The following is a 13,612-nucleotide window of genomic DNA, read 5'->3' as shown; positions in this document are numbered from 1 at the left end:
GTGAATCAACTGGCACATATTCATGTTTATAAACTAGTACCCAGAGAAGACAAAGAACCCATCTAATACCTCTGAAAGTTACCTCATGATCCTTCACAGACAATAACCACCACTACAAGAGGCCACCACTGTAATGATTTCTATCATCATGGATTAGTTTTGTCTATTCCTGAACTTAATATAAATGAACCATACAGTATATTCTTTTACTTGAATTTTCTTACTCAACATAGTATCTGTAGGATTATCCATGTTGTTTCATGTAAGTTACTTGTTCTTATTTGTTGCTGTGTAGTATTCCACTCTATGAATTATATTATGATGTCTTTGTCCATTTTTATGTGGGCAATCATTTGAGTTGTTTGCAGTTGACTATTTTTAATAAAGCTGCTATTGACATTCTTGCATATGTCTTTTGGTAAACATATGAACTTATTTCTCATAGTCAAATATCTGGGAGTAGAACTGCTGTTTCAGAGGGTATCTATATACTTTGCCCTAGTAGATAGTGCCAAAAACTTTTCCCAAGTGATTGTACCAATTTTCACCTCTACTAGCATGTCTATTACCACTTGAAAAGGATGGAGGTGTTATGAAAATAAAATACGTAATTAGGTGACAGATATTATACATAATGTTTCAAAGAAAAGAGGGGGGAATGGGCTATCCATACAAGTTTTAAACATTCCTAATGAAAATTATTCTGAGTATTTTCTTGTTCATTCCTTTCTTAGATATAATTAATTCATACAACTGCATGTAGAGCCAATCATAAACACTGAGAGCAAGGTCTATATGTTGTAATTTGTATATTTTCTAAATCATGCCATAATCATTCTACTTTTCCAATGAATACTCACACATCACTTTTCACATAAAATATAAGCATACTGTGTTTATTTGATCGGAACATAGCTCTAGCCTCTCTAATTAAATGGAAAGTTATTTTTAGATATACATTGTCCCTAACAATGTAAATTGCCTTCAATTCAGATTAGATTCAAAACCTTTTAACCTACAGATAGATTATAAAGTGATTCTCCTGAAAGTTTGATGAGATTTTACATAATACTATACTCAATCCTATCCTATCCACCAAACTTTACCCTACCTCCCACCTGTCATTTCTCTCTGCTCCACCTTGATGGTTAGAAATTCATGTATATATGTACAAACAGTAAAGAGGAAGAATGGAAGGGATTCAGTTTTATATGAGGACAGAAAAGTTAATCACATGTATGTTATGAAATCATGGAACCTAAAATACTGGCCACCTCCAAAAACATCTCATTGTCCTGGCCGTGATTGTTGAAATGTGTACCTTTACCCTCTGTGACTTCTAATGAAATACAGATGGAATTATAGGAGTAGGGTAAGGTAATGTACTAGGCCACTATTACAAACACTGTAAAGCTTGAATTAGAAATCAAATTATCCAGCAATCTCTAAGCAAAGAATAGTATACAAATTATGAGTGATTTTTTTAAAGATTTTTATTTATTTTTGAGAGAGAAAGAGGGAACAAGCATGAGTGGGGGAAGGACAGAGAAAGCAGCAGACTCCCTGTTGAACAGGGAGACCGATGCTGATGCAGGACTGGATCCCAGGACCCTGGGATCATGACCTGAGCAGAAGGCAGATGCTTAACTGACTGAGCTACCCAGGCACCCAAAGTATGAGTGATTTTTGATGGGAGGAAAAGAAATTCAGGAGAAGTCCTAAACATCATTCCAAGTTAAAGTGCATCATTATAGAAAGCACTGGAAGGAAAAAAGCCTCAAAGTTTACAGGATGAAAGATACCAAAGTTACACTCAAGCAGCAATCTCTCTCTCTCTCTCTCTCTCTCAAAGAAGATAAGGCTGAGGATGCATAGCTAATTGCCTTCTGACCTCTAGCCTTTGGCCCCATTTGAGCAAGTCAACATCCTATACCCCTTTAAAAAAACAGATAAATTTCCTGCCTCATCCAAAAGTCAAGATGGTGGAAAATAAAACAGTAAGAATACACAGGCAGGGGGCACCTGGGTAGCTCAGTTGTTAAGCGTCTGCCTTCGGCTCAGGTCATGGTCCCAGGGTCCTGGGATCAAGCCCCACATTGGGCTCTCTACTCAATGGGAAGCCTGCTTCTCCCTCTCCCATTCCCCCTGCTTGTGTTCCTTCTCTGTGTCTCTCTCTGTCAAATAAATGAATAAAATCTTAAAAAAAAAAAAAGAATACACAGGCAGTTTTCTAGAGCCTGCTCTTTACCCACACCTGTGCATAGGCAAGCTCAACATACCTGAATTAAAATATGGGTCCTAAAACCCAGTAATTCAAGCCATCAGCTGCTGGAAGCCCTTAAAGACACCTAAGGATGGTATCTTCCAGGGCACAAGGAGAAATTTCTTTCTCCCTCCTTTCTCTCCTCTTTTTGCGTCAAGCCCATTCTGATTTACTCAAAAAAGAAACAGAAGAATGATGTCAGCAAGACGGTGGAATAGAAAGTCACAGCCCACATTCTCCCACTAAACATTGATTTAACAATAATAAATGGACCAAAATACCTTTATGAAAATTCCAGATTTGGATTAAGAAGTTGAAGTACCCCAGGTGAGCACAAAGCCAAGAAGAGCCTCACTGAAACAAGTTATATGAGTAATTTCACTTTACCCAGATCATTCCCTCCCCCAAGCCTGTACAAGTGTGCCAGGAGAGAAACCCCTCGCTTGTGATACTGCCTGTGAGTGGAAAAAAGAAGAGTAGAGCATGTATCCACAGGGCTGCCCAAGAGACTGGTTTCTGGGGTGCCTGGGTGGCTCAGTCATTAAGCATCTGCCTTCGGCTCAGGTCATGATCCCAGGGTCCTGGGATCGAGTCCCGCATCAGGCTCCCTGCTCCTTAGGAGCCTACTTCTCCCTCTGCTTCTCTCTCTCTCTCTCTCCCCCTCTCTCTCCCTCTGTCTCTCATGAATAAATAAATAAATAAAATCTTTAAAAGAAAAAAAGAGAGAGTGGTTTCTGTCTAACCTCATTTGGAGCACTGAAGGAACTAGAATCATTTGGATTCCTGGGAAGTGCTGAGAACAAAGAGTCTTGGAGGTGGGGGGAGGGAGTTTGTTGCGGCTAGCATGGCTCAGCATGATCAAGAGAAGACACACACTTGAAACTTCTCCCTCTGGAGGAAGAGAAAAGAGTGGAGCATGTATCCAGCATTCTAGCTTTCCCAAGGGCTGCCTGAGGGAATAATATTTGTCCCACCTAAGGATGCTGACAGGGAACAAGAATACAGTGGATGCCTAATGCCCACTGAGAACACAGTGGGGAAGCTTACAGCTACAAAACTAGAACTTAAAGAGTTATTGATAGATACCAAAGGGAGTGAGATATTATGAGATCCTAGGAAAAAAAATAGCAAACCTCTCTAATTAAGAAATTGCTCACTCAGGCCCAGAGAAATTGCATCCTTCCATAAAAAGGCTTCAAAGGCCCCCAGAATCGCTAGACAGACTAATGGGACTTCCCCTGTACAATGCCAGTTGGTAAAGACTGAGAGAAGTGACTGTTTTTTCAAATGTGTGGATCCCAAAACAAAGCTATAAGAAACACAGAGAAATAGGGAAACATGATCCAATCAAAGGACTAGAATAACTCTCCAGACACCAACCCTAAAGAAAGGTAGGTGTATTACCTGAAAAAGAATTCAAAACAACCCTAATAAAGATGCCCTATGAGCTTAAGAAAATGATGGTATAAACAAGATGAGAGTATCAATAGGGATATAAAATATAAAGGAGAACCAGAAAGAAATTTTGGAGCTAAAGAACACAATAACTAAACTGGAAAAACAAAACAAAGCAAAACAAAATGACTGGAGGGGCTCCAAATCAGACTCGATCAATCAAAAGAAATAATCAACAAATTTAAAGAAGGTTATTTGAAAATATCTGGGCAGAAGAACAAAAATTTAAAAGAATGAGAAAGATTGAAGAAAGCCTAAATGACTTATGAGACACCATAAAGTACACCAATATACATATTATAAGCATTTCAGGAGAGAAAGAGACAGAGTTTAGTTAAAGAATAGCCAAAAACTTCTCAAATCTAGAAAAGGAAATGTACATCCAAATTAAAGAACTCAAAGAAAACCACATCAAGACATATTATAATCAAATTGTCAAAAAAAAAAAAAAAAGAGTTTTGAAAGCAAGCAAGAGAAAAGCCACTCATTATGTACAAGATTATCTGCCCCCCACCCCTTATGACTACTGGCAGATTTCTCAATAGAAACTTTGTAGGCCACAAGGTAATGGGATGATATACTCAAAGTGCTTGCTGAAAGAAAAAAATTGCCAACTAAAAAACTATAACTAGCAAAAATATTCTTCAAAAATGAAAGAGAAATAAGCACTTTCCCAGATTAAAAAAGGCTGAGGGAGTTCATCATCCTACCTTATAAGAAATACTAAGGAAGTCCTTTAGGTTGAAATTAAACGACATTAAACAACAACACAAAAGCTGTGCAAAGTATAAAACTCTTTGGTTAGGGGCACCTGGGTGGTGCAGTCAGTTAGGCATCCAACTCCTGGTTTCAGCTCAGGTATGATCTCAGGGTTGTGAGATCGAGCCCCATGCTGAGCATGGAGCCTGCTTAAGACTATCTCCCCCCTCTCCTTCTGCCCCTCCCTGCTGTGTGTGCACACGTTCTCTCACAGTCTCACTCTAAAATGAAAATAAATAAATCTTTAAAGAAACTCACTAGTTAAATATATAGACAAGTTCAAAATACTATAATACTCTAACAGTGGTGTGTAAATCACTTTTAATTCTGACAGAGAAGTTAAAAGAAAAAATTATAAACAATAACTGTAAAAATATGCTAATGAATACACAATGTAAGACGATGTAATTTGTATCATTAATAATAAAGTGTGAGGGGGCAGGGAGAAGCAAAAATGTAGAGTATTTGTATGTGATTGAAATTAACTTATCAGTTTAAAATAAACTACTGTAACTATATGATGCTTTATGTAACCCCCATAGTAACCACAAAGGAAATACCCATAAAAGATACACAAAAGAAAATGAGAAAAAAATCAAAACATGTCACTGCAAAAAAAAGGTGAATGAAACACAAAGGAAAAAACACAAAGCAAGAGAGAAAAGAGGGACCAAAAAAGGTATAAGACATACTGAAAACAACAAAATGGTGGTATTAAATCCTTCCCTATTGCTATTTCAGATATAAATGGATTAAACTCCCAAATAAAAAGACACAGAGTGACTAAATGGACCAAGAAAAAAAAAAAAAAAAACAAGATCCAACTATATACTGTCTACAAGATATATACTTTAGGATTACAGACACACACAGGCTAAAAGTAAAGGGACGGAAAAAGACACTCCATTCATATGGTAACCAAAACAGAGCAAAGGTGGCAATACTTAGACAAAACAGACTAAGTCAAAAACTCAGATGAGACAAAGAAGGACATGATGTGATGATAAAAGGTCAATTCACGAGCAAGACATAACAATATAAAAATATATGCACCCAACATCATAGCACCCAATATATGAACCAAACACTGAAGGAACTGAAGGGAGAAACAGTAGACATAGAAACAGAATACACAATAATAGTAAGGGATTTCAATTTTCTACTTCCAGTAATAAATAGAACATCCAGACAAAAGACCAAAATGGGAACACAGAACTTGAACAACACTATAGACCAAATGGAGCTAACAGAGATACACAGAGAACATTCCACCACACAGTATCAGAATACACATTCTTCTTAAGTGCAAATGAAACATTCTCCAGGATAGATCACATGTTAGGTCAGAAAACAAGTCTTAACAAATTTAAGAAGACTGAAATCATACCAAATATATCTCCCAACCACAACATAATGAAACTAGAAATTAATGGTAAGAGGAAAAGTGGAAAATACACAAATATGTGGAAATTAAACATGATACATGTCTTTCTCTGATTATTTTGTTTAGTGTAATACCCTCTACTTCCGTCCATGTTGTTGCAAATGGCAAGATTTCGTTGTTGTTTTTTTTTTTTTTTAATGGCTGCATAGAAACAAACTGAGGGTTCTAGAGGGGAGGGGATGGGGTGGATGGGTTAGTCTGGTGATGGGTATTAAAGAGGGCATGTATTGAATGGAGCACTGGGTGTTATACACAAACAATGAATCATGGAACACTACCTCAAAAACTAATGATGTAATGTATGGTGATTAACATAATAAAATAAAATTTTAAAAAAATCAAAACTGAAATAACTTTAGCTAGATTAAGAAAAAGAGAGAGAAGATTCAAATAAATAAAACTAGGAATGAAAGAGGAGACATTACAACTAATACCACAGAAATACAAATGATTTCATAAGAGACTGTAATAATTATACATCAACAATTTTGATAACCTAGAAGAAACGGATATATTTCTAAACCATACAACCTACAAAGATTGAGTCATGAAGAAATAGAAAACCTAAACAGACCTATAACTCATAAGGATATTGAATCAGTAATCAAAAACCTCCCAACAAAGAAAAGCCCAGGACCAGGTGTCTTCACTGGTGAATTGAATTAATGTCAGTCCTTCTCAAACTCTTACAAAAAACTGAAGAGGAGGGAGTACTTCCAAACTCTTTTTATAAGGCTAGCATTGCCCTGATAAAAAGGCCAGAAAATGACACTACAGGAAAAGAAAACTAAAGGTCCATATTCCTGATACTGCTGTTGAATTCATTTTGTTAGTAATTTGTGGAGGAGTTTTGCATCTATACTCATCAGGAATATGGACAGTTTCTGTCATGCAACATGAAGGAGTTCTAGATATCTACAGTGCAACACTGTGCTTGTAGTTAACTATACTGTACTATACACTTAAAATGTTTAAGAAGTTAGATCTCATGTGTCTTTTACAATAAAAAAAATAGGATGAAAAAGAAAAAAATCAAACTCTCAGACAGATAAAGAAAGAAATCACTGTCCATTACAAAAACATCTTCCCGAATTAAGAAACGTACTACAAAATACACCTTTAAGGAAGTGGTAGGTCTATGAAGTTGAAATAATCCATGTAGGACCAAAGAAGTAAATAATATTTTGTTCATTGTGGACCAATCACAACAAGAGTACAAAAGTTAACAATATTAGGAAACAGTAATCCTATATGATAAGCCCTTCAAGGTAGTATGTAACCATTTGTCAAAAAAAGAAAAAGATGAACTTTGTCCAACAATGCACAAATTGCAAGATTTGAGGCTTCTGCAATACAACAATGTATTAATCAAAATCTAAGAGTTATTAAAAAGTCAAGTGCAAAAAAGCCTTTATATTCCCCTAACTACAATTTCAAAAACTACATTTTAAAAGATGGCTATTGTACAGCATGTTTGTGAACTGAATAGACACAGGCATTACTTACATTCTTTCTTTGAGTGTGCATGAAGAAATATTTGGCAAGATTTCAAATTTAATTTTTTTTACAGACTGGACATTTTTGCTAAAAGAATTTTTTACCCCTTTTAAGCACAGCTACTCTTTCACGTGTAATTAGAATTTTTTAAATAGAATGCATTTACCAAAATACATATCTACAGAAAGTCTCTGAAGCAAGTACTGCCCAGACATACTTAATCAAATTTATATTTTAGGATATAAAAGAATGGTAAGTAAAATATCACCAGGAAAAGTGTTTTAATAATGAAATATATCTAGCTTCAAAACCAAACAATTATAATTCTAATCTTACAATGTATTTAAAAATCTATGTATGTCAATTATTTTTCAATAAAATTGGGAAACAAATATAAATTCTTCCGCTCAAGATGAGAAGAGTCAACACAAGTCTTACTGTTAGAAACATAGGAATAACTGTGATGATCATTTGTACTTGCTATATAGTACCTTTTTAAAAGTTTTGATTAAAGAAAATGCTTAACTTCTATCCCTTCTTAAATAATCTAAAAATAAATTTAAATGTTTCTCTGTACTATAGCCCCCCCAAAAATATGAAGAAAAGAAATAAATTTGTTTCCTAGACCACAATCACTTAAAAATGTTTCTGTTTTTTAAGATTTTATTTATTTATTTGAGACAGAGAGAGAACACACACAGAAACAGAGTGAGAGAAAGAAGCAGACCCCACACTGAGCAGAAAGCCTGCGGGTCTGATCCCAGGACCCTGAGATCATGACCTCAGGCAAAGGTAGATGCTTAATCAACTGAGCCACCCAGGCACCGCAGAAATGTTTCTATCAAATGTGAACCAACCTGTTTTGGGAGCTTTTTTAAGTAAATTAGAAAAAAAAAAGCCTTTCCATTTTACATGAATATTATTTTTTTATTTTTTTATTTTTTATCTTATTTTTTAAATGTTTGTAATACAACAAACTGATCTCCCCCAAAATAATATGAACATAAGCATGTCTATATCCTTATACAATTAATATTTGCCAAAAATTGGAGCTTTTCCATACCATGGACTTATCATAAACACAGTTAGATTTCATGGAATGATATAAAAATTGACTAATAAGTGCTATATTTTCGAATGTTCTCTCACTGATGGTAGAAATTTAAGTCTCTCTCAAGTGCAATTTTTAACATTTTTCCAGAGCTTTAACAATGATAGTAATTTGACCTTTGTGTTTGAAAAAACTGAGAGATTCCCATTCAGACTCTGTACAAGAATATTCATGGTTATTTATAGTAGAAAAACTTATAAATGAACTAAACACATCGACTGATAAATGGATAAAAAAGATGTGGTGTATATATACAATGGAATATTATTCAGTCACCAAAAAGAATGAACTCTTGCCATTTGCAATGACATGGATGGAGCTAGAGTGTATTATGCTAGGTGAAATAAGTCAGAAAAGAACAAATACTATATGATTTCACTCATACATGGAATTTAAAAAATAAAACAGATGAATATAGGGGGGAAAAGAGGCAAACCATAAAATAGACTCAACTATAGAGATCAAATTGAGGGTTGATGGAGGGAAGATGGGTGGGGGGTGGACTAAATGAGTGATGAATATTAAGGAGGGCACTTGCGATGAGCACTAGCTGTTAAGTGATGAATCACTAAATTCTACTCTATATGTTAACTAACTAGAATTTAGATTAAAATTTTTTCAAAAAGAAATGAACTAAACACACACAAAAAAGAAACTGTTAAATGAATTATCTTAAGATACTAGGATTGCTATCATGTTAACAGAGGATGAAAATTATACATAAAAATAATAGAATATACAACAGTATGAAAATAGAGTATGAAATTATATATACAATGTTATCCTTATTTAGGCACATGAATAAGCTCTCAGACACACTGAAATAAAAAAAAGACTGCAATGAAAAAGACAAAAAAACTCACTAACAAGAGTAATATTGATCATGTGTGGTTTATATATATTCTTATTTTTTATGTGTCTTTATTTTCTTCCATCTCCACAATAGACATGCTGTAATTGAAAAGAAAAAGCAACAAAAAAACAAAGTATGACATTTTCCAACTGTAGATTTTCTTAAGTAATTGTTTCTAAAAACAAAATTTATCCAGAATAAATGAAACACAAAAATACACATTCACCTCAATTCTAACATAATTTGACACTAAATATAACTACACTGGTATAAAAAGCAGGTTATACCAAAGTGTTAGAAAATGCAATTATTAATGGTTTCCAAATTCTATTAGGCTTACCTTCACAAAGTTTCTGCTTCATCACCTCCCTTATTTTGGATATTGCAATATAGTCTTCCACATAAAACACATAAGTAGATGAAGGCTTATTGGCAATTGCTCTAAGTTCTGCATCTTCTGTTTCTGAACCAACACCAATAGCAAATAATGTTATTTTACTGTCTCTTGCTGCTTCTGCTGCATCTTTAACTTCATCTTGGGATTTACCATCTGTAAGTACTACTGCTATCTTAGTCAGAAACCGTGAGGACTTGGCAAAAAGGTAATCAAGTGCAAACTGGATGGCCTTTCCAGTTCTTGTGTTTCCACCCAGGTAATGTATGGATTCCACTGCTGCCATCAAATTCTCTCCTGAATCATGACTTCCAAGAGGAATCTCCAATACAGGGTAGTCACTATACTGGACCACACCAACCTGAATAAACTTCGGTCCTATGTCAAAGTTTTTTGTGATATTGACAAGCCACTTTTTCACTATTTCGAAGTTTTCTGGGCCAACACTGTAAGAGCCATCTAAGATGAAAACTAAATCTGTCGGAGCAGTACGACAACCTAAGTGAAAAAGAAAACCATCAGAACACATTTGTTGTATAATATGCAAAACATGGGAGGTTTTTACTGTACAATCTTTAAGTAAGCAGATGCGGGGGCTCCTTTCACAACATACATGTGTATCATATCACCATGAGGCACACTTTAAATATAATACAATCTTACATGTCCATTATACCTCAATAAAGCTAAAACTTTAAAAAGAAAAAGTAATCAGTTCATAAGAGCTTTGTGAAGATTAAATAAGATATACTGCCTAACTCATGAAAATTCTTCCTAAATGAGAGCTATTATTTTTGTTGACATTTTAAAATTCCGTTGTCTTAATTTAAGGATTAATGATTCAGCTTTAAAAGTAGGGAATAAAAAATTCATGCTGTATTTGACATGATATCTAGATAGCTCTTTGTAGGGGCACGTACTATCATAAAGCAACAATTAATTCCTTTTCCCCACTGAATAAATGAAAATACAAAAATAAATAAATAAATGATTTTCAGCTATATGCTAATAGCATTCTTTTAAGTTATCCATAAAATATGTTTAGTTTAATGCTAATCTGAAGTATTTACTAAAATATACAGAAACCAATGAATGGGAGAGAGAAATTTAAAAACAAAAAATCTTTCTGCCAACTTCAGGATTCAACTAGCCAATAAAGACCCATATTCTTTGATGCAGTTGATAAAAGTTTAATGAACCAAGATCACCAACGTAGTCTACTCTTGCACTACATGCAAGATCAGTGTTTAAAGATCTGATCTCTCATCTTCAGCCAATTAGACACTCATGCTAAGTGAATCTGTGTTAATGGGTATAAGGCTATTTCTTTCTCCATAGAGATAAAGATTCTGGTTTCAAGATACCAGAAAACACATGGGATCAGCACACCTGAGAGTTCTACTGGAGAACAAAAAACTATCTTTGGTATAAGTTACACCTACACAAGTTCTAAGCACTTGTCAAAAGAAAAAAAATCTTAACTCTCTTTTCTGCAGTACACAGCACGCCTCCAACCCTGTTTTATTCTTTCCGTATATGTATATTGAATAGCTACTCTGTGCTTGATATCATGTTGGATATTGCAATATAGTCTTCCACATAAAACACGTAAGTAGATGAAGGCTTACTGGCAATTGCTCTAATGTATATTGTATACTGAATAGCTACTCTGTGCTTGATATCATGTTGGGTACCAGCTTCAAAGATGCTTAAGATATCTCAAACAGATACCACAGTTATTAAGACAGACAACTGGCTGGTTAGGGAAAGTACAAAATATTATGAGAACATTTAGGAAGGGTAGCAAACTAACTGTGCAAAGTCAGAGTAGATCCTGTGGGAAAGCTGAAAGGGAACCTGAGATCTAAAAGGAAAGCTTTAGCCAGGTGAAGAGGAGGACCTTTTAATCAGAGGGAATAGTAAGTACAAAGGTCCAGAGGTAAGAAGTGAACACAGCCCAACAAAGTGGTTTGTTTGAGTAATTCCAACACTTTGAAATGGCCAACAGAGTACATTGAAAGGAATAGCTACACTTCCTTTCTCTTTCTCTCAATTCTGCACTTAAAGCAGCAAAAATACCATTTATGGCCTATCCGATAAAGATCACATGTCCCTCGAGAAGGTAAGTTGGAGGAGGGTGAGATGAGTCAAGGTAATATAACAAATTTTAAGTTTTGTGTTTCTACTCATATTAATGGTCTTAGTAGTGATCAGATGCCCAATATAATGATTTATTTTCTGCAGACATTACAAATAAGATATCATAATTGCAAAGAACAGTCCTGGAGAATAAAAAACGTTCAGTGACGATTAATACTTGTATTCCTGCATTTCCTTAGAAGTAAAATCAATCAATCAATCTTTCTCTTTCTCTCTCCTTTCCTGTCCATTCCTTTCCTAATATTTGTCTGTTTCCATACCTGGGATGATGACAAGGCTCACATGAAGATGCTTCAATTTTAAAGTTAACTCACCCATCACAGTAACCAACAAAATTAAACACTATTGTCAGGTGAACATATAATCCAGAAGTTACCAAAAATTTTAACTGCCAAAACATGGATTTATCTCAAAAATGTAACCATGATTATGATGTCACTCTTAAGGTGGCGGTGAAGTCCAAAAAAGCATGAGGAACACTATTCCAACCTCTTTTGGCATGGTGAACACTGCCAGAGTTCAGGCCAGGGACAGGAGAAATGGAATTCTTCCCCAAAGACAAATTTTCTAACCCTAGGGAATGCAGGTCTTCTGGTTTTATTGGAAGCTGGACTGGGATTAGAGACATATGCTTTTGTTGGGCTTTTGTGGGAGAGACAAAAGGACAGGCAAGTTATGTTTGCAGAGTTCTTCAGGGTTGTCCTTCCTCACTACTACGAGACTTATTGTCGAGACCTATTAGTGTTTGTGTGCCACTTGATTCAGTGTTTATAAACTTACAGGGTTATTCTTGGCCCTTCATATCCCTTTCTAGAGCCATGGACCATATATTTCATAACTGTAAGGTTAGCCAAGAGCATGGGTACAAAAGCAAGTACTGCCATTTATAAAAACTAGACAAAATACCACTCCAAAAGACCTCCTCTTAGAGAGATAAATCACCAATGTCATAGAAAAAAATGGACTGAAGATCAAAGGCATAGTTCAAATACTAGTTACAGCTTTAACCAGCTGTATGATATTAGGTAAGTCCCTTAAATTTTGTGAATCTCTTTCCCTACTCAAAAAACAAAGAATATCTACCTTGTATAGTACTTGAGTGGATTAAACTACAAAAGTGTTATACAAACATTAAATTTATTATTAATAAATTTTAAGCTAAATCAAGTTGTCAAACCATATGATTTAAGTGCTAGAGAAACCATAATTAATTTACAGTATGGTGTTTATGCATTTTAAAATATTATAAGCCAACTTTTTTAAAAGAAGCATGATATCTATAAATAATGGCCTGGGTAGCAGAAGTGCAATATAGCTCTCCTATAGCTCTCAAATCAAGCTCTCCTATATGCAATCAAAATAATAGTCACCATCTACTGAGATGTCATTGTGCTAAGCCATTAATATGTGTTATCCTGTTTATATGGATTATCTCATTATCTCTAAGCGATAACCTCATAGGATGGTCCTAACAACCCAATGAGGTAAGCACTTAATTTCCATAACACTAAGCTCTAAATGGCTGAGCGTAAACTCAATAGCAGACCATTTATTCCAAAGCCTGGTGGTTAAAAGAGAATAAACAATTACCAGGGAATTTTCTCAATATTACCTCTGATAGAATATTACCTCAATATTACCTCAATATTACCTCTCAATATTACCTCAATATCCTC

At 34.9% G+C, this 13,612-nt stretch overlaps 1 protein-coding gene across 2 annotated transcripts in view; it reads right to left on the bottom strand.

The window, feature by feature from the left end:
• Positions 1–13,612, bottom strand: part of COL21A1 (collagen type XXI alpha 1 chain) — a 367,375-nt gene that overhangs the window by 124,991 nt on the left and 228,772 nt on the right. For both annotated transcript variants that reach the window (XM_027603472.2, XM_027603471.1), the window contains one exon: positions 9,723–10,274. In XM_027603472.2, the coding sequence (XP_027459273.1) occupies positions 9,723–10,274 (552 nt within the window). The remainder of the gene's footprint in view (positions 1–9,722; positions 10,275–13,612) is intronic.

Source organism: Zalophus californianus, chromosome 7, assembly GCF_009762305.2.
Source record: "Zalophus californianus isolate mZalCal1 chromosome 7, mZalCal1.pri.v2, whole genome shotgun sequence".
Lineage (NCBI taxonomy): Eukaryota > Metazoa > Chordata > Mammalia > Carnivora > Otariidae > Zalophus > Zalophus californianus.
This window is presented reverse-complemented; position numbering and strand designations above follow the sequence as displayed.